Below are 27,836 nucleotides of genomic sequence, written 5' to 3' on the forward strand. Positions count from 1 at the left end.
GGTAGCACTTTATTTTACAGTCCTGTTCCCCATACAACTATTTATTATAATAACTGGGTAATAACCCTGAACCATGCCCTTAACCCATGTAGTTATACCTTATATTGCCCAGTAGCCTACTTTCTTAGGTAAGTACACTGTATGCGCATCATGTACTGTAAAATAAAGTGCAACCTAAAAACTTTTTAAAGTACACTTTCAGTATGCACAATATTTGATTAAGTTGATTTGCAATTCTTGCTGTTTTCATGACACCACCTCTCATATAGGTCATGCTGGGAGGTTTGCATGTGAACAACATCCAGGCTCTCTCTCTCTCTCTCTCTCTCTCCCTTCACCTCTAGCATCTCTACGGCGTGTCATTGTGGATCGCGCTCACACCGTGCTGATCTGATCAAGAGCACCGGGAATTCTGGGTCAGTGTTCCATGGTGATGAGGTGTGTGTATGTGTGTGTGTGTGTGTGAGAGTGGGCTGGTCCCTGAGAGACGAGCATGGTGTAAAATGCACGAGAGAGACGAAGCTCAGATGGGCAGTTTCAAAAAGCACAGAACTTTGGACCTTTTTCTCTGTCCGCCCATTATGTGGAATATCCTCTGCTTTCTGCATAGCAAGTCATTTACATGCATGCGAAGATGGTCATTTAGACATAATGCACAATTTTGTCTTTCTTGAATGCACTTGAAGTTATTTTTGATAATAGCATTCTGCCAAATGCATAAATGTAAATGCGGATAAATGTAAATAAAGAAATCTTTCCTGTCTTCGGTTTGCCGATTTACTTCTTTGGAGCTAATGAAAGTTCTTGACAATTATTACAGCTACTTCAGATCCGTGTATTAGCGTTCTTTAGAGCATCAGTACACAGAGGTTTGCACAAGCACACACACACCACAAACTTGTTTTTATATCTTTACATAGACTTTCTAGATGTAATAATTTTTATATTGTACAAACTGTATATTCTATCTAACCCTACCCCTAAAAATACCCATAAAAGAAAACTTTTCTGCATTTTTACATTGTCAAAAAACATCACTTAGAATGATTTATAAGCGGTTTTCCTCATGGGGACCAAAAGTCTCCCCACAAGGACAAGGATTTCGGATATTGCCATCTTTGCGGGGAAATTTTGTCCCTATAATGTAGGGTTTGCCAGGCTACACACACATTCTTTTCTTATCAATATCCATTTTTTATATAATCCAGTTTATATAAATATAAAATACAAATATACAAATAAAAATATCTCTGTTCTCACCAAGATCTTTTTTTTTTCACTCCATAGTTTGATAGACTAAAACTTCTTGATGTTACATTACAAGTTCTTCATTTGATGCATTGTTTCTTTTTCATTAGTTTTCTAACTCTCTCAAGTTTTTTTGTTGTTGTTGTTCTTGTTCCTTTTAGGTTCAGTAAATATCTTTTTTTAATGAAGAACCACATTTGTCTGTCTAGGGTTCTTTGAAAATAAACTAAGTTCTTGATGTAATATTGCACGTTTTTCAGATCCTCATATTGGGTTTACATGTTTTTCCAACGAGCTAGAGGATAAAAAAGTTCTCAGTGGAACTTAAAGGCTCTCCTTAAAAGCTGGAACCTTTATTCCTGAGAGTGTGTGCACACCTAGCATGAACTGAACCCTGCTCACATCAGAACACACTCGCCACCAGCATGGAAGGCTCCGCATTAGTGCTGGCGCACCGAGCTCCACTAAATGTCAAATCAAGCAGCAATTTCACGCACGTCTGACGTCAACAAGGGCGAAGGAAGGAAAATAAACTTCGCGCACACTTCGGGAGAAACCATTGTCGCCAACGCCGTTTTTTCCATCCTTCCGCGTAGAGAGGAGGAGAGCCCGCTGATATAGACATGCCCAGCTGAAGCGTCCTGCAGCCTCTGACGCTGGGCGCAGGCGAACTGCGACGGCCGCGCAAACGAGCACCAGGTAAGACATATACATTTGAAATGACATCCGAGCGCGTCGCGCCTTTTAACGACCGAATACATACATCTGCAGCCGGCGCGTGCATGCATGTATTTTTTTCCATTAAGGAGCAGTATAACGCGAGCGCGCGCGTGCCTGTGTATTTTCCACCTAATGCAAAAGATAAACACACACTCAAGCAAAAGACGCATCTGCAAATGGTGCGGAGAGCCGAAAAACGCATCCAACACCTTGCGTTTGCGTTTACCGGTGCGAGTCTAGGCCATTTATGTGTTTATGTTGATATGGGAGGATATGTAAAATTTGAAATGGGATTATGACAGCGTATTTTCCCCACTCAGTCTGTGCAATGTGTTTTCTGTACCTGCGGCGCTGCGCTGCGCTACGTATGCGTGCGAGTTTTTTTTTTCGGGGCGTTTTGACTTTTAAAAGCATTCTTGAGCGGCCTGTTTGATGTATACCGTGGCACACACTGCAGTATGGCTTTGCCAGCATAGCACGTTTGCGCTGCTGATGCTGCTGGTGCTGCTGGTGCTGATGCTGTAGGTCATATTACGCGCTTGTGCGCCGCGTTGATGCTCATCAGGAGCTGCGTGTGTTTGTGGCGCAGTGGAGATGTTCAGCGAAATGAAATAAGTGAGAGGTGGAAATTGCATTTGAGTTGGGCTTCTTGCTCTAATATTAACATCCTCTCTCATAGGGTAGGGAATGGCTGGTGCGTTTGGGTGTTGCTCTGCTTTGCCCATTCTACCCCACCTCTCTCCCTCTGTCTCTCTGTGCTAAGTTCTTAATTAATTATGGCACACTTAACTTAATAACTCAATCTCTGTTCGCCCCTTATTAAAAAGTGTATTCTGTAAAAAGTGATGGAGGGGTGATTTTATCACCTGCTCATGTGCTGACGGAAGCTACCTGTGTGCCCGACACTAGAGCAGCGAGCGGGGCCTGCCCCTTAGAGACAGTGGATTCGACCAATGCGTGTGTGTGCCCACAGGGAGATTGTGTTGCTTAGACGTTGCTCATTTACAGCTTTGATATCTTCACATGTTCAGGTGTTTATGTAATCCTTTCACTGAGATAAAGGTAAACATATTAGGCTTGTTGTCCATGGTGAAGTGCTCAAGCTCTAAATAGACCCGCTGGACTTCTTAATTAATGAACGCTATAGTAGAAGTGAGCAGAAATAGAAGTGGAGGTGATATGATGTTGGAAGAATTGTCACAGCATTAAGACAAGTTGATTGTTTGACAGGATTAAATTAACTTTCATTTAAAAGTCCATTATGGTTTATGTTTCAACTTTGCTGCAGATGTTTTTTTTTCCTGAAACTAGTTGGTTGGATTATAAATGAGAGCATTGTTGGGTATATGAGTATAGAATTAGAAATGAACGTATACAACATGGTTCGAATAATTTGGTCTTGGAAAATTTGAGTTCATATACGAGGCGTTTCACTGGTGGTGAATCTGAGCAGTTTGTGAGACTGTTAAGAAACTACATGTGAGATTACATGCATGTTTTCATCAAATCCTATTTTGAATCTTCTGTCATCATTTGCTCGCTTTCAAATTTTTATGATTTTCTTTCTTCCGTGGAGCAAGACAGCCTCAGTCACCATTCACTTTCATTGCATCGTTTTGCCATATAATGAAAGCGAATGGTGACTGAGATTGTCATTCTGCCTAACTTCTCCCTTTGCGTCTAATGTAAGAAAGAAAGTCATACAGGATAGACACAGCATAAGGATGAATAAATTGTGACATCATTTTCATTTTTTGACGTGAACTGTCTGTCTGAGTGACTTCCTTAATTTGCTCCCCATCTAATTGCTGACAAAGAGAAACACTTGAGATATTAAAAACATTTCATTGTGATTTGTCTGTCCTGTAGGTGTGTGTGTTTATGAAGTTTGTTATCTTACACATGTCTAAACTGCTGTTGTCTTGATGATAGGCATGTAAAATATAGCCCATCTTTATGTTTTAGCATTTATTATGTAATGCAGATCTGCAGGGAAAAAAAAACATAAAATCATTAAAAAACAATTGTAGTGTTTTTCCTCTCTTGAACTTTCAAAGTTTTTCAATGATCAACGTTAAATAAAGTATCAATTATAAGACAAAAAATAATTTATTTACATGTGAACATGTTTTCTTTTGCATAATGCACATACATGGTACCTGTTATAGTGTGAAAATTGATATGCTAGTATGACAGAAGAGTTGGAAATGACGAGATTAGATAAATGATGCCAGATCAGTGTTTTGTGAAGTCCCCCTCTGGGATACAGTCAATGGTTGTAATTATGAACCTCCATTCCAGTGGTGATGCTGTGACACTCTCATATTCAATCAACATGAGGCAGCAACACCCCTTTTTCTACCCAGCAACACCGATGTGCTATCATTGACAGCAGCTGTCATGGTCAAATCACACTTTGACTATTGCCGTCTCTCTTCCCTGATCCTTACGACTGAATAGGGAACACTACTTTGTGGTGTGTAATACGATCACGCTGCGATGGTCCCTTCATTCGTATTCGTATTGTTCAGAATGCAGTACTGGAGGGAGGTGGCTAGTTTAACTGTGTCACAGGCAGTATAAGAGCAAGAGCTGTGTATCAAACTGCATTGTTTAGTTTTGCACTCTTTATTTATTTTTTTACTGTAGTTGTAGTTTACAGCTGATTCAGACTCAGTGGAACGTGATTGGCTGCTCACAGTGATGATGTCACTCCCATACCACACCAATCACAGTCCCAGCTGGCAGGGGAAATGCACTATCAACCTCACTCTAATTTCAACCCCATATTTGACTAATTTACATCGGTTATTAAAGCATCAGTGGTTTTAATGATTCTGCAATGTGATAACCTGCCCACAACGAGGTTTTCAGACGACCAACAGAAACAAAAGTGACAAAAGTATGTATGTTTTATGCATTGCATGCAGTTTTGGATCATTAGACAGGATAAAGTATACACAGGTTGCTGGTTATATCATTCATCTAATACACTGTAAGTGCAGAACGCATGCACATATTTTCCACAGAGGTCATCCAGAGGTCAGGTGTGTGTGTGTGTGTGTGTGTGTGTGTGTGTTGACAACGAAAAAAAAAAGTGCAGACACGGTAAGCAGGCTCCTGCCTAGTTAGAGAAGGATCTAGCCAAAGCCTCAAGCATAGCTGGCAGTATTGCATGGCTCACTGTGAATTCAACCTGACCGAATGCCACTCATCAAATCGGAGTGTTACTCAAGAAAACAAGATAGTGTTTCGCCAGACACACACACACACACACATGCAAACATGCACACAGTGCTCCTACGAGCATGAGTCAAGGTCATTGTCTCTCTTTTTCTCTAAGCATAGTTCAAGGTCAAGTTAAGGTCACTGTGGGGACCAAAGGTTACTGCTAGGATACATTCAGCACCAAGGTGTGGTTCAGTAATTTAAAAATCACCTTGGAAACACAGTGTTGCTCTCTCAACTATGCAGATAGAGTGTTTTCATATGATTATTTATTGAAAAACTATTAAGATATAAATTCAGCAATCAGTATTGCTGATTTTTGAGTAGGTAAGTCTCTTGTGTGTGTGATCTGTAATTTTTATTGTCTATTAAATATGCATGTTAGTTATAGTAGATCAACATTATCAATTGCAACTTATGTTTTTTCTTATGACAGAACTGTTGCTCCTGGTTAAAAGTCAACATGAAATCAAAATGACTTATTATTATAATTTTAAATGCATGCTCTTGGTTTTGGTTTACATAATAAAACAAGTTCCACACTACATTATTTCCTTCAGGATACCTTTTTGAAAACATTATTTTTGCAGTTGCATTTGTGGCGCAGAAATGCTTTAAAGGGGTAGTTCACCAAAAATGAAAATTCTGTCATTAATTACTCACCCTCATGTCGTTACAAACCTGTAAGACTTTCGTTTATCTTCGGAAGACAAATTAATATCTTTTTTAATGAAATCTGAAAGCTTTCTGTCCCTCCATTGACGGCCTATGCAACTACCACTTTCAAGGCCCAGAAAGGTAAAGACATCAAAGTAATGCATGTGACTCCAGTGGCTTAACCTTCATTTTATGAAGCAACGTGAGTGCTTTGTTTGCACAAAATATTAATCTCCAACACGCGTTCGCGCAACAATGTCCGCTCTCGTGTCAACACAACATGCGTTGGAGATTAATATTGTAAATAAAGTGGTAAATTATGTGTTTTTTTGCACAAACAAAGCACACATGTCACTTCATAAAATTAAAGGTTAAACCACTGGAGTCACATGGATTACTTTTATGATGTCTTTACAACCTTTCTGGTAGTTCCATGGGCTGTCAATGGAGGAATAAAGCTCTCAGATTTCAATAAAAATATTTTCATTCGTTCAGAAGACGAACGAAAGTCTTACAGGTTTGGAACGACATGAGTAATTAATGACGGAATTTGTTTGCCTTTAAATTATGCCTTTAAGCTTCAGTAGCAAAAATGGCATTAGAGTTAGATAGATTCATTTTTTGTGAATCCGTTTTTGATGTATTGATTGATTCAAAACTAATTTGTTTGCAATGCATTAAACACACACTGAAGTGCCATTTTAAAAATGCTTTATTAAAAATGTAAGTACTGTAAACATTGCTATGTATGACTATGTATTCTTATAAAAGTGTATATAAAAATTATTAAATATATTCTTCAGTTTGTTCACAGAGACAGAATGAAAAACACACCTTGGTGTTTTGACATTGTTCACATTTTGAACCAGATCATTACTGTATTTTATTTCTTGCATTAAACATTTGAAATCTGCTTGGCAACAATGACTCTATGATCAAAGTTCTGGTTCCTCTGATACGTTGAGTATCACGTTGAAAGATATCACCCATGCAGCCCTAGATTATGTCAGTAAGATGGGAGCAGAGCATCAAAAAGACTTTAAGCTGCACCTCTTGAACATTTTGTGCATTGGTCATATAATAACCTGACGGGGTGTGGCCGCATCAGATCATAAGAATAAATACTGTATGTAGCTTTAAAGTTTCATGTGCTCAACCAAGAAGACGGTAAGGTCTCTGCAGAGCAGATGGTTATTGTTTTAGAGTGTAATGTTCTCTCTCTATCTCTCTCTGTCTCTCTTATTCTCCAGTGATGGCCTCTGCTGAGCAGCTGTGTCCCCGCCTGCTGCACCAGCACTGCCCATAGGCCACACACACACACACACACACACACCTTTGGGCTCCCTTTCCAGCTCTGTTCATACACACACACACGCACACGCACATCATGTACAGTGTGGAGGACCTGCTGATCTCTCATGGATACAAACTGCCCAGGAGCGGCCCTGCCTCCTCCTCTTCCTCTGCGCCTTATGACAATCGAAACAACGAATGTCGCCGTGACAACGTAGAGAACCGGCCTCCTGGTGGCGGTGGAACTCTGAATGGATTTGGGACAACAGAGGGGGGAGCGGAAGCGGGTACGGTGGTGTACAGACCGGCACCGGTGAAGGCTTATCCAGAGAACAACAACAACATCAATGAGGGCCATGAGAGGATTCAACGGAGACTGGAGGTTCCTGTTGCTTTCCTTGGTGACCTGCAACCTTTGGGTGACTCTCTAGCTACAGACAGTGGGTAAGTGTGCACTGTCATAAGGGTCCACATTAAAGTGTCATGTTGAGAAACTAGATGTTTCAAATATTGGTGGCATCTGTTTTAGGGGCGTTCTCGCCAAAAACCATAACCTTTTAATAATCGTTCTGATTCTTTGAGAACAGGGAAGTTCTATATAACTATAACAAAAATGTCACAGACATCATTGGAATGACCTTTTTCGATTTTTTTTTTCAGCTTCAAAAACATTAAATTATTGTTATAATTATCATTCTTGGTGTGAATGGCTCTTTAGATTGAGGGTGCGTTTACACGACAACGATGTACTAAAAACGGTAACGTTTTTCCTTTTCATTTTTCACGTACATTCATTCATTCATTCAATCTTTATTAAGGACACAGAATCCCGGTCCATAGTATAAAAAAATAAATGAACAAAAACATAAGACATTGTTTACCCATATAAGCAAGAGCGCCAGTACAACTGACAACAATGTCCAAATGATCCCAGTTCACACGGATCTGAGAAACCGATTAAAACGCTGTAATATTCATGCCAGGCCAGTAGCTGGCGATGTCACTTTGTAAAGAAACACTACGTGCCTATAGACTGAATGTGTAATAGACCATTTCAAAGACGTAAACATTAACAAACGCGCTGGAATGCTACTGCGCATGTCTGGTCCCAAAACATTTCCGGTGGCGCCATTTTTAAATCACATGGTCAAATAGAAACGTTAAGGTTATTTACAAAAACTGAAACTTTTCACACAGAACATTTAACGTTTACCTGAAGTATCTTATCCAAGACATCTATCATAATCTGGTTGACTGCATCTACACGAGAGATGCGGTAAAATCATGTCGCAGTCTGGATGCTTACAGTTACTTTCTAGCGGAAAGGTTGGGTGCATTTGTTTGTACAATGTGGACGGCATTTGCCTTGTGTTTGGTGAAGCTGAAGGTGTCCGGTGAGGTTATTAGTGGATGACATCACTAGGGATGGGCGTATCGATACAAAGTATCGATATATCGATCCTTACGTCGAGTATCGAAAGTATCGATACTCAAATAAAAATATCGATACTACAGTTTTTTTTTTACCAGTGATTTTGTTTATTTGACAAGAGGTTTAATGCGTACAATATGCATTGAATTGGATGAATAACCTGTTTAGTAAATAATTGTGTAGTATAACTATTTTCCTGCTTATCTGAACACACGCAAATGCTGCAAGTCAGAAGCAATCAATCACAGAGAGTGTTCACACACTGCCGACAATGCATTCAAACAGAGCTGCGTTTCCCAAAAGTATCACAAGAAACCATTGATGCTTTTGGGAAACGCAGCCCTGAACAATGCTTAACAGAAGACAGAAAAACATCATATGTTTGAGCTATTTCACAATAAACTAATTTAAATTGTAGTCTACATAGTTTGTGCAAATCAAATATTTTTTTAATGTTAAAAGTTCATAGTTCTATTTTGTAAATAATTTTAATAGAAATCATACACTGTCAGAATAAAAAGCTTGCATTTTATGGGTGCAACAGTCGGTCACTGGCAGTCCCTTATGAAAATTAACATTACAGTGATCATAGTTCAACTAGGCCTATAATATTTTGTAGATTTCCATGGTTACCACTACAAGTAAACATTGTAACCACGTCTAAATAAAAATATAATCTAATAAATTCCAATTAAGGCGTATTGAATGTTAAAATGCCTTTAAAATATAATGTTAAGTCGGTCTCATTTTCCCATTTTAATCTTAGTAATTCAATAATTTAATCGTTGATTATCGATATCGACGATACTGGCCTTGAAACTATCGGTATCGTATCGAAAACAGAATAAGTGGTATCGCCCATCCCTAGACGTCACTGTTTTCACAAATTTGCATTTTTGTCGTTGCTTGTGCTTTGTTGTTGGAAAGAACAGGAATCATGGAGGACACCAGGTTTATTCTTGCCTATTAATTGGGGAAATCTTATTAAAGCCAAAATTATATTTAGCGTCCCATTCGTTGGCAACTTTGCAAACATTCACAGCGCTATCTAGATTAGCTTGCTAATGATTCTGGAATTTCGGTCAAATATAGGCTGATTTCCCTGTGTATAAAACATAAAATGCTTCAAATGGTTATTCATGTAAATATGCTGTACTTCAATGAAAAACCAAGGCGATGTAGCTGTTGTGGAAAACCACTCACAGCAGCAAATGTTCTCCCCTCTGTCATGTTTAAATTTTATGGTGCGCCCAACTCGGACACTTGGAAGACAAATTTCCGTTTTACAGACAAGGCTTAAGCCAGACTAAAATGCATGTTTGAGCTGTTTTAACTGAAAGCAACTTCCACTGATACATCCATTATTTTGTCTCAAGATGCACACATGTAATGTTTTTTTCTAAGGCATGTTTATAAAAGCTACTTAAATGTCCTAATTGAATTAAGTTCTAATCCTGGTTTAATCTAAACCCTGTCTGTGAAACTGAGTTTCCCAGCAGTAAATACGCCTTGAGAGGCCTTTCATGTTTTTTTTCTTTTTACTAGAAAAATCGTATTTAGAGTTCAAATCCTCACTTAACCTAGTTTTTTGATGGTCATCTAACATAACCCATTACTATGTCACCAAATTTAAAAGGAAAGAAATTGCAGCAATTGAAATAAAAATGTTTTCAAAAACGTACAAATAAGAGTATCAAAACACAATACACGCTCGAAGCACATACTCGAACAAATGCTCGACAACTGTATTAAATATAAAGTATAGCTATTTAAAAATGTGATTGATCTAGTGAACACCGATCTTGGCAAAAGTGGTGGCGATATAACCTGTTGGTGACACATTAAAGCAGTTAACATTCCTTTTACGTTGATACTAATAAAGGACATAGCCTATATTTTGTTTGAAATATTGCATGTTATTAGCAGATTTATTTGAGGTTATCAGTATTTTGTATGCAATGTTCCATTCATCTTTATGTCCCAAAAATTCTTTTGTAACATAAACACTGGCGCTGTAAAAGTATCTGGGCTCTTTGGTCACAATTAAAAATGTATGAACGCCATTTCATCAAAGAAAATATCAAATCAAGTGATATTTGCAGACAAAAGCTTTTCTCAGAACTACTGTAACTTCACTTTTCAGAGCCAAGAATTTAGCATCTTGTGGTGATGTATAGTTGATGTTCAGTCAGTTCCCATCAAGTTCACATAGGGGTAGTTCATCACATTACCACCAACTGACATGTGCCCAAATATGTTTTGAGACCACTGAAATATTGGTGGATGTCATGCCATGTGTGTGCTGCTGTTGAAGACTGTCCTAATAGAAACAAAATTAAAATAGATGTTATCCATATTTCATGTTGTTGGCTAATCCATTCCACTGTGATTTATCACAAAAATCCAGACTGGCAACATTGATGTAATCTGAAAGGAATCGGCCATGTGTATGTAATCACATCTATAGCTCCCCCAGAGGTGCATTTTGTGTGTGCGTAAAGTGACAATGAATGACACCTGAGTTATGCAAAACTCAAACCTTTTTCGTCAACAATATTGTTTTATTTGTCATTATGCTAAACAGACTAAATTACATACTAATTTATTTTTTTAAATACATACTAATTTCTTTAGAGTCATGGTTAGGTTTTTGTTATCTCTAAATTTGATTGACTGATAGATTTTTTAAGTGGAAAATTTTAGGGATGCACCGTTCATAATTTTTCATGGCCGATTCCGATTCATTTAATAAGCAAATGGGTTGATTCAGATTTTTTTCTTTAAGCAAATTTATTTGTTGTTTATTTGCCTTATTACAGACCAAAAAAAAAAAAAAAAAACAGCCCTTAAAAAATCTGTAGCCATTTGAAATTAGAGGCAACTGCTACATTTTAATCACGATCCAAACAAAGATTTTACACACATGTAGCATGAGCTACATGTGTGAAATATAAGACTTTAAGCTTTGTTCATTTTTACAAGCGTGTGTTCAAATGTTTAAATGGCCTTCCTCTACGTAATTATTATGTGAAACTGCAGTGGTGCAGCAGATCCACCAGAGCAGCTTCTGGGCAAAATTTGGGAACTTGCTACCTGATTATTTGAAACTGGCTGCAAGCTTTAACATTTTTAAGAGAGCTACAAGTCTTGGTTAAAGGTGCTCTAAGCGATGTCATGTGTTTTTTAGGCCAAAAATTTTTTTGTCACATACAGCAAACATCTCCTCACTATCCGCTGGCTGCCTGTCCCCTGAACACACTGTAAAGAAACGCGATCTCTGTAGACAGCCCATGCTTCACAAACAGCACCAAAAACAAACTGCAGCGACCCGCTCCCCAAAACATAACAAACTGTTCCAGCCAATGACCGACAAGAAGGGTTTGGGGGTGTGGTTTGGGGGGTTAGTGTGCGGATGAGGAGGAGGGAGGGTCTAGCTAGCCTCCGTTTTGTTTGACAATAGTTCGAACGTCAACAAGAAGTGACGTCACCCAGGATCGCTTAGAGAACCTTTAATTCAGTACTCTTGTTTAGGTTAGATTCTTTTTTCTTTTTAATTTTGTTTAAAATTTTTGTAATTTTAGAGTGTTGAAAATTAGCTTTCGCTACAAACAATATGATACTTACATTGGACTTACATTTTCTTTTTCTTTTCTTATCTATGTATAATTTATCTGTCCCAAGTTCTTGGTGCATTCAGAAGTGTACGTGAATGAAAGTTTTGATGACTCTCAGTTCAGTAATTCAGTAACCAGACTGGTGGGTTCAGTGCAAGATTTGTTAGAGTAAGGATTTGTTAAACCAATAATGCTGGAGTTTGTGAGTCTGTTTTTGAGATTCATTACAAAAATCTGCTCATAAGAGTCATTCATTCATGAATAGTCAAGATTGTGGTCACACACTGTTTATTTTGGGGTAAAATTGGGAAAATAGTTTAAGCCTAGTTTCAAAATTGTTTTAGCTTGATCACAGTGCAGAATTTTTCAAACATATTTTATGTCTGTTATTTTTTGACAATGTTACTATCATGCTTTCATTGTTGTTGACAGCCATACTGCTATTTTTTGATGCAGCAACTATAAAGTATCATATTGTTTAATTTTTTTATTACATTTTGATTTTCTTTAATGACTGATTGCTTGTATTATAAATGATAACGCATATAAAAGTTTCTCTCTGTCAATGTTGTTAATCAGCATTAATTGTTGGCAGATTTCAGATAATTTTGTTATTGTCTGTAAAAAATATCTTCTGTTCTACTCCCTATTTTGTCTGTTCTAAGCCCATTGTCAACTATGACATATCTGACATAAAGTAACACATGGTGTTACAGCCATACTGCTTTCCTCGACTATACTATATATTTTTATTCAGTTCTGCAACCTAATCAGTTTGTAACATTAAAGATACAATTTCTGATTGCTAGAATAGCACCATTTTAATTTGTGTTAGCTTTATATTTCAATATGGAAAAGGCCACTAAAGTTTTTTAAAAAGCAGCTGTTGTAACAAAAGTAATTAATTGCAATGTTTTTGAATTCATTGTCTTAAAACATTTTATTTTAGGATTACTTTTACTTGATTATTCATTTTATTTGTTTATTTTTGTATTTAAAGTGTGTAGTTTTCTCCGTTGTTATGTTTGCCTATAAAGCGCTTTGAGAAAGCAGCTTTTAAAGGCGCTATATAAAATAAAATAAATGTATTATTATTATTATTGTCAAAGTTTTTGAAAATTGAATGAACTGTTTTTGTCTCTGTTGCTAGGTTTTATGATGCTCCCAGCCTGACGTTCTCTGAACATGCAGATGAGCGAGATATTTCATTCTGGAGAAGGAGGGGACAGGATTTCAGTGCTCTATTGGACTATGCTGATCCCAGGGAGCTCAGAGTGTCTGGAGGATTATGGCGAGGTCCAGTGCTAGCTGTTGAGGAGTTGAGAGCTGAGAGACCACTGGCACGCTGGGAGGAAGGCCCATGGATACGGGAACCAATAGACTCAGGCCCAGAGACTTTACGTGTGACTGCAGAGAGAAAATGCCAGAGCCTGGGCACAGAGGAGTGGCGCCCTGCAGTGGGCTTGGGCCGGCAGCTGTCAGATGGGGAGGCTGAACATTGGTCTCAGGAGCAGCAACACCGCCTGCGACCAGCAGAGGGCATTGTGTCCGCCACAGTGCGAGCTAAGTCCCAGTCTCTCCCTCGAGTCCTTTCCCCCGAGGATCCTCATTATGGAGATCTGCCTCAAACTGGTGCTGCAAATCAGCCCCCTACACAAAGAAGCAACAGCTCCGCTCCATATGGTCGATACCACAGTGAATGGCAAGCAGGGGAGAGGTGGAGTGGTCAGACACAAAGTCATGCTCCTTCTGCAGTTGTACCAAAGCCACGGTTCAGCCGCCCCGTCAAGCCCCCGTCTTATGAGACTCACCAGCAAAACAGGGGGAGCTGGGAAACGTTGTCCTCTGAACCTGTGTCCAAATCCAGAGACCGCTCAGTGTGCTTCTCTCAGAGTTTAGAACCATTCAGAGACCGGTCTGGTTGTTATTCTCAGAGTGCAGAGCCTCTAAGAGATCGGTCCATTTGCTTTTCACAGAGCGCAGAGCCAATTCGAGACCGCTTGGTCAGCCACTCTCAAAGTGCTGAACCACTAAGAGACAGATTTGTCAGTCATTCTCAGAGTGCGGAACTACTGCGCGATCGTTTTTTCAGCCACTCGCATAGTGCTGACCTGTTAAGGGACCGGTCTCTTTGTTACTCTCAGAGCTCAGAACTGCTACGAGACCGGTCCATTTGTTACTCCCAAAGTGCTGAGCTCTTAAGACCAGAAGCATATAGGGCAGATCTGTTTTACCATGAACTGACTGGCATGGAGCCCCCTGGTTACATCCCACCCCCCTCCTACAGGAGATTCCTGCCACCCAGGAGTGGACAGAACTACAGAGCAGATTCTGCTCTTGTCCGATGGAAACGCGAGCCTGTGAGTGCAGAGATGGGCCAGTGGTTTTCCAGGACTTCAGGACTGTCGTGGTCAGAACGGCGTGAAGACAGGAGCATGGCAGTAGTTCCAAGAAGGCCTGTGCATCCAGGGCCTGTCATACCTAGCCGCCCAGGACTCGTGCAGTATGTCCCATTTGATGACCCGCGCATCAGGCATGTCTCAGGGGGGCCCTGTGGAAACTCGCTCACAGATGCGGACAAGATCCGACACGTCAACAAAGAGCTTCCCTGCGCTGCAACTTTAGGACAATCCACACATGATAGTGCCTTTCTCCCTTCACAGGGACCGAGTCTTAGCATGGACACTAACAAACCGGCTCTCACTGAACAGGAGAATACTAACCGCTGGCACAAGGGGATGAACAAGGGCAGTGAAACTGTAGCATCTGACCAGAACTGTGCCAAGTACCCCATAGCCTTTCAGCCCAGACCCCTGCAACCAATCATTAAAACAGACAGAAGCATAGACCAGCAGATTAGAGCTGACAGAGTCATTGACCAAGTCAAGGTTGAGAGAGTTACAGAGCCGGTCAAAGTGGAGAGAGGTGCTGAACAGACAAGAACAGATCAACTCAAAGTAACAGAGCAAGTGAAACCAGATCGAGTTACAGACCTAATCAAATTGGATAAGCCTACAGATCAAGTAAAGCCAGACAGGTTTACAGACAAACAAATAAAGGTGGAAAGATTAACTGACCAGATACAGGTAGACAGGACTCCAGATCAAGTCAAGGCCGACAGATATACAGACAAACAAATTAAGCCTGAAGTCAAGGCAGAGAAAATCCCCGAAAAGCCCATTAAAGCAGAAAGAATTTCAGACAAGCAAAGTAAAGCTGAAAGACTCTTAGAGAAGCACTTGAAGATCGATAGAATTTTAGAAAAACAACTTAAAGCAGATAAAATATTAGAAAAACAGTGTAAATCTGATAAATTCACTGACAAGTTGATTAAGGCTGACAAGCAGGCAAAAGGAGATAGTAGTACAGACCAGACAAAAGCTGAGAAAATCACTGACAAGTCTGGTAAGGCTGACAAATCCATGGATAAAGGTTCCTCAGAAAGTGTGTCAACTGTAAAGATGGAACCAGTCCAGGAACCTGAAAAAAAGAGTGTGAAAAAGAAACTCAGTGAGACTATATTCTGTCTCGTGTCTGTGCCCCTTTCACAGTCCAGTGCAAAATCTCGAGATCAGAACAACAACGAAGAGAAAGAACCAGACTCTCCTCCAATTCCTCCTCCTCCTCCACCAAGCTCCTCCAGTGAAAACAGCAACACCCTCGGCTCCCTGCCAAACCAAAGCCTCAAAAGCACATCCACCACCTCCACTGACTTGGAACTACAAGCACTCACACTTGGCAGTGGGTCCAGTAGCATAGCCACAAGGAGAGCTCATCGCAGAAGGAACTCACGCTCTAGGATCATTAAGCCAAATCCACATGATGAGCTTCGAAGGTATTCTGGGGCTTGGCCAGGGGACCAGTACCGTGACCAGGAGACCCAAACAAGCCCTGAGCCCACAAAGAGCAATGCAAATCCAGGTCCCGCAAATCCAGAAGCACAAGATGCTCCTGCTGTCCCAGAGGTAACAGCTACTGCTGAGACTACATCAGTGGCTCCAGGGGCTACCCCAGGGGCTCTTGGGGCTTTGACGGCTCCATCAGTTCAATCAGTGCCATCCGTTCCACCGACTCCAGCAGCTCCACCGACCTCAGGAGGTCCTGACCACAGCACCCCTTACGGGTATCCCATGAAGGGCCAGAAAAGCCTAAAACCATCCAGCAACAGTGCTTTTTCACGGACAGGTACCTTCACCAAGAGCACAGGTTCTCACAGACCTCCATTACATCCCCCGCCACACCCTCCACCCCCACCTCCAACCCAACCTCCATCTCAACCTCCACCCCCCCCACCAACACAGCCTCCTGCTCAGTCCCCCCCATCAGATCCGACTGAAGAGGCAAAGTCAGCCTCAGGGCCAAACCCAGAGTCATTTGGCCAGTTCCTGCTGAAGCCAGTGTGCCGGCGACCATGGGATGCCATTGAGGAGCTTGAAACCATCAATAAAGAGGCCCAAGACCAAGCAAGTAAACGGCCCAGTGTAGACCAGTGCATTGAGGATCTTAATGAGGCCTACAAAGATATCCTGGAGCTCAGCACTGCCAGCAATAACCTTCCCAACCGTTCCTCCATGCAAATCCCTGACCGCATCAAATCAAGGCTATCTTCAGATTCGATTGGAATTCCTGCAACCACTCTTCGGCCAAGCTTGGTGCCCGGAAGTGACCCAGAATACCGGGAGGTGAAAAGTGCCTTTTCCCGACCATCAACTGGGAAGAGTGTAAGCTTCAGCAAACAGCTCAGAGAGGAGATTTGTCCTGCTCCTCCCCCACCAGAACCAGGTTTCAGAGATTACAAAACAGTCATGTCCCAGATAACCCAACGCAAAGCCTGCAGATCAGTGAAGCTAGAAATCACAGCCCCCAAAGAGACCCAAAGAGATGACGATTTGACTGCACAAACCTCCTCCACCTCTTCCATGGCAGCCGAGGTCCCATGGGCTGACAGACAGCCCATGCAAGATGCCTCCACTCTAACCAGCCCCCCAGACTATGAGCACATCTGTCAAACTCTCCAAATGGCCAGAGAATCTGGGGCCGTTAGCCGAGCTTCTGTCAAATCCAAACCAGGAAGTGCCATGAGCATCGAAACTCCACAGCATGTGCCCATACCTAGTAGGCCTCCCATAGATTCTGAGCAACCATGTTGTTCTTCAGCATTAGATGTGAGACAGGAGCCAATCTCATTATTCAGGGAGGAAAGAAGTTCAGGCTTTAGGAGGGTAACAAGCCACACTAACAGGTTCCTTAATAACAGGAGTGTGCTCTGTAGCCTTGCAACCGGAAAGCCGGTTGGTGACAAAGCAGGTTTAGAGGCTAACCCTGAGGTTCCTGCTGACTGGCAGATGCAGCTTTCATTAGCTGAAAAGCATATTGCTACTCTGATTACAGGAGAGGGTTCAGCAGTAGACCTTGATGAGTCAAACAAGGTTAAAGGTGAAAAAGACATTCCTGGCAGTGAGTCAGTTGAGAATGAAGCGAACAACATATTAGCCACTGAAATAAAAGACGATCCTACCAAAACTGTGCAGAAACATAGAGAAATAAAAGAGACCAAAATAGAGCAAACAGAGACACCTGAAACCCAACAACCTGAAATGACAGAAAAAGTGACAGAAGAGGACACTTCTAGGGAAAAGACAGAAACAGAGCAAAAGAAATGTGAGCTGAAAGACTCTGTTACTGAAGGAACAGAGCAAACGAGTGATGCTGCCTCAGAGGCAAAGAAAGAACCAAATGTGATCATGAGGCCAAATAAGGCTGCAATGTGGACTCATTCAGGTTTGGATTCAGAGCTACGTCCTGAATTTCCACCAGATCACCTTCCCCTTTCTGTGATACCTTACACTAATCGTAGATTGTCTCTAGGGTTAGATTGGGAGAGAGCTGGGTGGGAAGGGGAAAGTTTGGGCCAAGGTGGATTCTGGTCCAGAGAGAGACGGTCTCTTGATGCTGAAAGATGGGGTGTTGGTGAGGAGGGGTGGGGTTTAGACAATGACAGACAGGAAGGAGGTGGTGAAAAACGAGGTCTGGGGGGTTGGCGTGGGTGTGGGATTGATGGGCAAGGCACCGATGATTCAGACTGGGAGTTAGATCAAAATACCCAAGACACTGTCGACAAAGATGTAGATTCAGACACGAAACAAAAAACACTTAAGCATGAACAGGGTCTCGGTGACGATCAAAGCAGTCTTGCCTCTAGTGCTGATAAAGTGGAGCATACACAAGTTGCTGCTGGCGAAGGCATTGATGAGGGCCGGAGTCAAGGTCCAGATGAAGGTCAGGTTTCAAGTGTAGATAGACGGAGCCGTGGACTTTCCCAAAGAATAGAGGCTCTTTTTATAGCCCCGCCCGGGCATGGCTCAGAGGAGAGACTTGCCCGCATGAGAGAGGTGGACACTGTCTCACGAATGAGACGCCTAAGCCTCCGTAGCTCAGACTCTTGGGATGGACTGCAGGGGGTAGGAAGGTGGGGAGACTGTGGAAGGGAGGAAGAATGCCCCCTTCCTGGCCCACAGGATTCTTCAAACATCACAAAATTAGTGGATAAAGAAGGCAGCACCCTCCCTGCAGTCACCAGTGAACCTAAAGAAACAAAAGACGATCAGGCAACCCTAAAAGGTGAGAAATTTTTACAGCAGCATTTGTGTTTACCAGACTGTGGATAACATTTGATAGTAGAATTTGATGGTGACATTTTCACAGTCAGGTGTTGTCCTACACTTGACCTTAGCTTCAAAATGAAATGTACTTTTTAATATGCAATTTATGCTAAGATTGACTAATATTACTAAGAATATCGACTAAGACTCATATAAAATAGAAAAATTAGTTGAGAAAGTACCATTATGAGGGTTTGCTGACCTTTGTAAATGTTTTTTAAATAAAATAATCTCACTTTTACAAGTCCTGGTTGATTATGCTGAATGGCCACTAGAGGGAAGCCTCCTCCTAAAGTTCAGTTGCATACCAAACTTGACTCAGAATTCAAGCCTATCAGCAATCAATCATTTATTATTATTAGAATTTTTTCACAAGGAAAAATTTGCAGTGAATTGAATCTTAAAACTTAATTGCATTAAAACTTGCTATTTTCACACTTTCAGATATTTACATTATGTATTTCTGCTCTGTTGGCATTTTCAGAGTCACAGGAGCCCAGCCAGGTGGAGAGGTCGTAGCCTAGAGGTCAGAGGTCATCCAACTAAGGGCCAGCCTCCAGCACTGTGACCTGGCTGTCTGCTAAATGCCTTCATCCTCATATGCTATTGAAACATACTCAGACATTGACACACACACACACACACACACACACACACACATACACAACATTAGACACTGAGCGATGCGTCTCTCTCTAATACATGTCTGTGTATAAAGATACACACACAAACTGACACAGAAACACTCAAAGTCATCGTCATGCATACAGACACTCACGTGCATTCAGAACACATTTAAACACCTCACCACACTGAGACATCTGAAATGGCCTTCTACTCCGACAAGAGCATTGTGTATCAACTCCACTCCACGCCCACTCAGTTCCAGCTTTGCTGGCTTTCTAAGTGTTGCTGTTCCACTGCCAGAAGGAGGTTCCCAACTATGCCCCACCCCTTTCATATGTTACGGTTCTCATCATGGCCCATTTTCACCATCCTCATCATTCTTCTTTCCCAGCAATTTTCTTAAAAGATTCGTTTATTGGACATAGTCTGGTGTGTTACTCAGCAACAATGAAAAATGAAAATGTTGTTGTGTGACCAAAAAAACACACAAAAAAACAAGTCACCGTCTTTTGTAAAGAAGAAAGTATTGACTGTTCAAAAATTACAGAACAATCAGTGAATTTTAAAACCAGCTACAATCTCTTATACCCCTTGCAAACAACCTATCATCTTCACAACTTTGTCTTTCTTCAAACCATTTCCTTCCTCACATCTTAGCCAACTCCATCAATGTTTTTTTTCAAAGACTCAGTCTTCACACTAACCCTTTACTACACTAACCTTGTGTACATCTCATTAATTTCTTCATCGTCTAGACAGTGTTATCGCTGCGCACCAATGTTTGCTAATAACTTGCAATATAGCTATTTGTTTAAGTCTTCATCAAACTTACTAAATCATCCCACCAGTATTAACAACTTCTTGTCTCTGTATTCAAGGTCTTTGCTACTCTTCTTAATTACTATGACCACAATTGATTTTCATTGTCTTTTACACCTTAACTACTCTTTATTTATTAAGTTAACAACATCCCCCAACTCTCACTGGTATCATCCCAAGCTAGCATATGTGTGTATCCCAACACTCTTGCTGAACCGCGCTGCTTTATTTCCTGACTTTAAGCAAGCCATATCATAATATCATGTCCTAACCAGGTGCGTTTACAATGTAATTGTATTTTTTTGGTAACACTTTGATTTAAGGTGACATATTTACATGTTACTACATGTACTTACTACAGTAATAACAGTAAATTATGCATAATTACAAGTAACTAACCCTAAATATATATATATATGTATCCGGTCCTACTTGACCCGCTCCACCCGGGATTTGAATCGGGGTCTCCGTACGTATGAGGCGGGTGCGCAGCCTCTGGCGTCAGTCACCTAGCGATGTCTCTTGAGGCCAGGGAAGTGATGTTTACACACACAGCTCTTATTGGCCCGTTACAATCACCCCCCTAAACTTCACTCACATCAGGATCATGGCACCAAATGTAACCGGTCCTACTCTACCCGCTCCGAGCGGGATTCGAACCGGGGTCTCCGCTGTGGGAGGTGGACGCACTAACAATGGCGCTAGACCACAGCCGCTAGTGCCACTCGCTAGCGCGCCTCTTGAGGCCAGGGGAGTGAAGTTTACACGCACAGCTCTCACTGGCCTACATCCGTTACATATATATACACTCACCTAAAGGATTATTAGGAACACCATACTAATACTGTGTTTGACCCCCTTTCGCCTTCAGAACTGCCTTAATTCTACGTGGCATTGATTCAACAAGGTGCTGAAAGCATTCTTTAGAAATGTTGGCCCATATTGATAGGATAGCATCTTGCAGTTGATGGAGATTTGTGGGATGCACATCCAGGGCACGAAGCTCTCGTTCCACCACATCCCAAAGATGCTCTATTGGGTTGAGATCTGGTGACTGTGGGGGCTATTTTAAAACAGTGAACTCATTGTCATGTTCAAGAAACCAATTTGAAATGATTCGAGCTTTGTGACATGGTGCATTATCCTGCTGGAAGTAGCCATCAGAGGATGGGTACATGGTGGCCATAAAGGGATGGACATGGTCAGAAACAATGCTCAGGTAGGCCGTGGCATTTAAACGATGCCCAATTGGCACTAAGGGGCCTAAAGTGTGCCAAGAAAACATCCCCCACACCATTACACCACCACCACTAGCCTGCACAGTGGTAACAAGGCATGATGGATCCATGTTTTCATTCTGTTTACGCCAAATTCTGACTCTACCATCTGAATGTCTCAACAGAAATCGAGACTCATCAGACCAGGCAACATTTTTCCAGTCTTCAACTGTCCAATTTTGGTGAGCTCTTGCCAATTGTAGCCTCTTTTTCCTATTTGTAGTGGAGATGAGTGGTACCCGGTGGGGTCTTCTGCTGTTGTAGCCCATCCGCCTCAAGTTTGTGCGTGTTGTGGCTTCACAAATGCTTTGCTGCATACCTCGGTTGTAACGAGTGGTTATTTCAGTCAAAGTTGCTCTTCTATCAGCTTGAATCAGTCGGCCCATTCTCCTCTGACCTCTAGCATCAACAAGGCATTTTCGCCCACAGGACTGCCGCATACTGGATGTTTTTCCATTTTCACACCATTCTTTGTAAACCCTAGAAATGGTTGTGCGTGAAAATCCCAGTAACTGAGCAGATTGTGAAATACTCAGACCGGCCCGTCTGGCACCAACAACCATGCCACGCTCAAAATTGCTTAGAATCGCCTTTCTTTCCCATTCTGACATTCAGTTTGGAGTTCAGGAGATTGTCTTGACCAGGACCACACCCCTAATGCATTGAAGCAACTGCCATGTGATTGGTTGATTAGATAATTGCATTAATGAGAAATTGAACAGGTGTTCCTAATAATCCTTTAGGTGAGTGTATATATATATATATATATATATATATAAATAAAATATCTAATGGTCCTGAAAAAAATAGGCCTCATATTCTTTATGCATAAAGCTTTTTTATTTTATTTTCGGATGAAATATGAATATTTTTATTTCTTGTTTATTACATCCCATCTGGTTGGAACACGGTTTAATAACTCTTCCCATGTTCAAGCAACACCGTGCATGATGTTCCACGACCCATTTAAAACCTCACAAATTCATCAGTCCATCATGAAACCAGTCCATGGGGGGCAGCCTCTTCCCATCCTCCCCAGTGAGTCTTCGTCCCGCCAGCCTTTCCTCTGTTGACATCCTGGACCTCTCTTGTTGTTTGTTGGAACATGTGGTCCGTTTGTGGAGTGCTTTCAAGGGGTGTGGTCACCCCTCTGTCCAATGTGGTTCTGTTTGAGCAGACATGAATGTTTTGTAAACGCTTTTTAAATTTTGGTATAAATTTTTTTTTTTTTTTTTACTTTACCAAAACCAGTATGGCAGTTTTACAAGGACTGTTCTATTTATTCGTTCATTTTTTTATTGTTCATGTTTATGTGTCACCTGAGCTGTTCTGCTCCAAATCAGGAGTTCCACACAAGGTGGTAAGACGCTCAATGGCTCTGAACTGTTTTCATTTTCCGACGAATCGATCAAAGAAACCGTATCGCTCTTGGTTCGAACCCATAGTGCCCTATTACCAGAACTTTTCAGCACACTGTAACGTATGTCCCTGAGTGTGGAGAGCTTTGTACAGTAACAATTCAAATAATGTATTGCAGGTCAAACAGAGACCTGGGTTGGATGAGCGTTTCAGTATTTGATGTATCAACTTTAAAAGCACCTTGTTAACATATTTTTATCGTGATTGGATTCAAAGAGAATTTTTAGCTATTGAGTGGCCTTTTTGAAACACACACCAGTAACGATAAGCCTAAGGAGTTACTTTGAAACACCACCAAAATGTTTGATATCTCAAGTGTCGAAATGTGCATCATGTTTTAAATGTTTGTCTGATATATCAAATACCTTGAATGATGTTGTGTGACCCAGGTTTCACGCAGGTGCGACATTAAATTAGGGAACTATATTCAGGCGATGTAGACTTTAAAAAACAGGGTCAAAAAGCAAACACAAAGACACGTTAGCAACTGTAATGTTGCGTGTCTATATACCCTAAACCCCCAGGTAACTTCGGGAAGCAATAAATGCTCACGAGTGTTTCGATGAACAAGCTAAATGTGTACAGATAATTTTACTGGTTAAACGTAGATGGTTGCAAAGTAGAGGACAGCTCTATAGATATGTAATGATTTGGATTAGTTTAGGTGAAAGATACTCTATGGTAATGTGTGATATGTATGGAACAATATAGGAAAAATGAAACTTCTAAGATACAATATGCTATGGAATGGAGAGATGTGATACTTTCTGACATCATAATGCATGAAAGCTTGAGCAATATTGTCCAACACAAAAGCTCATTGGCTGTAGAAAATCTGGGAAGCGGGATGTACTTGTGTTTAAGTGTCATCTATCCAAATGTCACTCACAGAAAAGCGTTTAAAGTTGTGTGAAAGAGTGCGCGAGCGTGCATTTGTGTGTGTGTGTGTTCGCTTGCTTTTCCCTGTCATAGTGCCATCCATGTGATTTAAAAAAAAAAAAATGCATTTCACTGAATACTTATTTTTGTTATCATTGAAATTGTTAACCAGTCTGCATAATGTATAAAATAAAAGTATATTTTAAATATTTTAAAAGATATTTTGTATTTAACCATAATAATTAATTTCTTCGCTCTTGGATCAAGTTGGCAGTATTATGTTGCTGTATAGAATGATAAGAAAATTATATAATTTTCTAGTGCTTAAAGAAAGAAAAAAAGAAAAACCGATGGGCAAATTTAAGAGAGAGAATGAGACCTGCAGCATGTCCCATTTTGGCTTCTCGAATTTTAGGGGCACTCGTTGTGAACATTGGACATGAATTACAGGATTTTGCTTTTTGAGTTTGTACTAGTAAAGGCTGCAGTAAAGTGGGAAAGGCCCACAGCTGATATTTGACGCTTTGTATAGTTGTAATGTTCATTCAGTTTATATAAACATCAATAAATTTAGTGCATCCATTCACAGCTGCCTAGAAACTTGTTACAGCAAAGTGCATACAGCGAGGAAATTGCAACATTAAAAGTGATTTTGTTTGATCTTGATTCCGTTCAAAGCTAAATGTGGCCTTATTTTATTTGAGCATTTGTACGTCTTCCATTCAGAATCATGTACTGTTACCATCATGAGCTCGTATAAAGAAATGATAAATTAATCAATAAGTAAACAGTCTTTAGATCACAGCCAAATATTTCTTTCTTTCTTTGCAAGTACGATAAGCTAAAGTTTGGATTGAAAGTAAGATGTGTAGCACACTGACAGGATTTGTTCCCTACTTCACTGAAAAAGGCCATAACTGTTATATGATTTCAAACTGTTTTCATGAACTATGTAGCATTTTTGCCATTGTAGCATTCAGAGTGAGTTCTATGTGAAAAAGCCACTGAATCGTACTGTTTTTATTTTCATTTGTAACGGGAGTCGTAATGATAACACTGTCTGTTTTGAAAACACAAGCTGTTGCATTTTCATGCCAAGAGTGTCATGGGTTACATTTTTTTAAATCATTGGACATTTCTGGATATCATGGTTTGCATACATAATTGTTTGGTTCCATGTTTGTAAATGTTTTAGGCATTTGAAATGTAAATATGTGACATAAGGATAAAAAAAAAATCAAATTTAATAAACATTTTCTACAATTTAATTGCTGTGATTATATATCTGAATATGATCTGCATAACTATGTTTGGAGTTAACCCTCTTTATTAAAGTTCATATTTTGAAGTTCATAATTTGCATATGTTGAACAAGGCCAAAAGCATGTATTCAATTTGAATTTATAACTGTTTTAAATAATGTAATTTAATTTCTAATATTGCTATTCTTAAGTATACCACATTTTTGTTTGTTATTTGGGATAATTTCATGGGTTGAAAATATGACTTATTTAAATATGACATTTTACATTAAAAAATATACTGAATATGTTTTTTTCTTCTCTACCCTTTAATGTGCACATTTTAAGAAGAGGAATGGTGTACTGATATGTTTAAAAACCCAGTAACTGACCAATTAGTGTTGAGTGAGAAACATTTAAAAAACAAACAAATAATGGATTTATTGTTTTATATAATTTTTTTTAAGCAATGCAAATAGAATAGTTTTTCACAAAGAGAAGTTGGCTGGGTTTTAAATCATAAGACAATACAGTGTAGAAAATAATTAAAAGTTTGAGGTTAAGTAGTATGTTAATGATTTTAAAAGTGCAATAAATATAGCCTATTAATGTGTTTTTGTCCATCTGTACTGAAAAGAGAAAAAAAAAAAATTTGATGGACATCCTCCAAGTCTAGACTGTGCAAGCTGAGAGGATTTTGTTTCATTCGTAAAGTGCTCTACTGGCCCGATACATTCATGAAATGTTGAGCCAACGTTGTGATCCATTGATAATACATTTTGCCAACATTTGGGTCCAACTGGCAGCTCAATGTGGGAGTCTGGCTAGAGAAAAGTGCTAAAATCACCAACAGATACAATACAGACACACACAAACTCTTGCTCTCTGTCACTAAATAATACACTCTAGTTGTGATTATTAATAAAAACACTTGTGTCATGTCAGTTTAGACATCAGCTAGACACAAATACCATGATAATGGCAAGGGTCATTAGGACCTTTTAGAGAAAGTAATGCATTCATTTGCATGAATGAACGAAGAAACAAAGGTTTTCTAAAAAAAGAAAGAAAGAAAAGTTATCACACTTTTTACATCACTGAATATTTCTCACGGTTGGTTTGTGGCACTGATTATGATGACATCCCATAATATATATGCATTTAAATGTATATCAGGCTATTTATTAGATTTCCAGGCTAATTTAAACTCAAAACAACAAAAATGGAAAAGGTAACAAAAATAGGCTAGGCTACCAAACCATTCTTTTGGCAAACAGAACCTGCAATTTATAAAATGCAGCCAATAAAATAACATCATATAGGCCTAGCCTACATGTGACAACTTAACTTTAAAATGACAACCTGATTCAACATAGGTAGCCTACCTTTGAAAAAGACGCAATTGGTCCTTTGACTAGCTATACTATCCCCGTGTGACAACTAGCCTACTGTAGACCCAGCTTCTACCAATTGCAATGATGTTGTTCTGTCATTGGTTGATTTCACAGGAAATCTCGAGCTCGTGTTTATCGGCATTAATGCCACCAAACGCTTTGATCCCGCGGGACTGAAGTACGTTCGTTTAGACGGTGTGAATGAAACAAACGGAAGAAAAAAATCCCCAAAAACACGCGATAAAGTGTGAAGCAGAGGTAAGAATTTTAAAGGTAAGATATCGCTTTTGCAACGTTATTTGGTACTTGAGTGTAAATTGAAAGTTTGTAATATTTAAGAGGTGTTTATTATTGTTTAAAAAACGTTAAAAAACCTACGGCAGCGTAGCCTATTCTCTTTATGTGAGATATAAACTCCAGGACATAGGATTTATAGTGTTGATATTAACTTTAGACAAAAAAATGTTTCATTGTTGAATTAGTTTGTGGAGTTCTCTAGGCTTGGTGGCTGTGTTTCAGTTTCTGAATTTGCAAATGATAACACCAGAGATGACTTTCAGCACTTCAGACGAGGAAATTACTGATGCTGATTTTATTTTCATATAAAGTCTATATAGCACGGTATAATATAGGCCTAACTCAATTTAATAATAGACAAAGGTGTTGAAATTAAATTTTCACAAAAATATTTTAGAAATGTTTATGCTTTGATGATGCAGTTGGACCAAAAACCATTTTTACAATAGTACATAAATCTTTATTTGCTTGTATAAAGTTCATTAAGGTTATAGATTTACAGTAATGATATTTAAGTAGCCTATGTGCTGTTGTTTAAATTCAAACAAAAACGTCCTTATACTTCTGCTTATAAATGCCTTATTTAATAATCTTATAAGCGCATTAGAAAAACAGCCATATTGCTTGTGGACATACAGTACAGTGTGTGTATGTGTTTTTGGGTGCACATGACCAGGTCGAACAAATACAACTTAATGCTGCACATGCATTTTGGTGCTTTCTGTTCAAGCAGCTGAAGTTAAACCGCTTGAATGAGTGTGTGGTCTGTCTCTCTAGTGTGTTTACATTAGCATTGAAGTCCATAGAGTTAATAATCAGCTTCCCTATTCCTGGTCCCATGCTGCATGTGTGGACATGGATAAAGCTCATGAAGACTAACACCTTGCCCCTGTGATTGAAGCCGGCCATTGACAAGTGGATAAGTGTCTCAGTTCACACTCCGTGACCCCGGTGCTCTTGGTACCGGGCTACATTGCTCAAAAGCATTGTGAGCTAAGTTGATCGTAGAGACCGTTGATGGCAATCGGT

General features: G+C 40.0%; 1 protein-coding gene across 1 annotated transcript; it reads left to right on the forward strand.

The window, feature by feature from the left end:
• Positions 1–1,651: 1,651 nt before the first annotated feature.
• On the forward strand, positions 1,652–18,875 carry LOC130087229 (uncharacterized). Its single transcript, XM_056253457.1, has 3 exons — positions 1,652–1,947; positions 7,104–7,590; positions 13,343–18,875. Exons 2-3 carry the CDS (start codon positions 7,241–7,243, stop codon positions 18,858–18,860), a joined length of 5,868 nt encoding a protein of 1,955 aa, XP_056109432.1. The 5' UTR covers positions 1,652–1,947; positions 7,104–7,240; the 3' UTR covers positions 18,861–18,875.
• Positions 18,876–27,836: the final 8,961 nt, after the last annotated feature.

The sequence above is a fragment of the Rhinichthys klamathensis genome, unplaced genomic scaffold, assembly GCF_029890125.1.
Source record: "Rhinichthys klamathensis goyatoka isolate OS25496 unplaced genomic scaffold, OSU_Roscu_1.1 h1tg000105l_1, whole genome shotgun sequence".
Classification (NCBI taxonomy): domain Eukaryota; kingdom Metazoa; phylum Chordata; class Actinopteri; order Cypriniformes; family Leuciscidae; genus Rhinichthys; species Rhinichthys klamathensis.

Bases quoted from the DNA above. Each gene is read 5' to 3' on its own strand.
- LOC130087229 (XM_056253457.1), top strand. From the start codon at position 7,241: ATGTACAGTGTGGAGGACCTGCTGATCTCTCATGGATACAAACTGCCC. The intron at 7,591-13,342 runs GTAAGTGTGCAC...CTCTGTTGCTAG, and splicing joins TCTCTAGCTACAGACAGTGG to GTTTTATGATGCTCCCAGCC.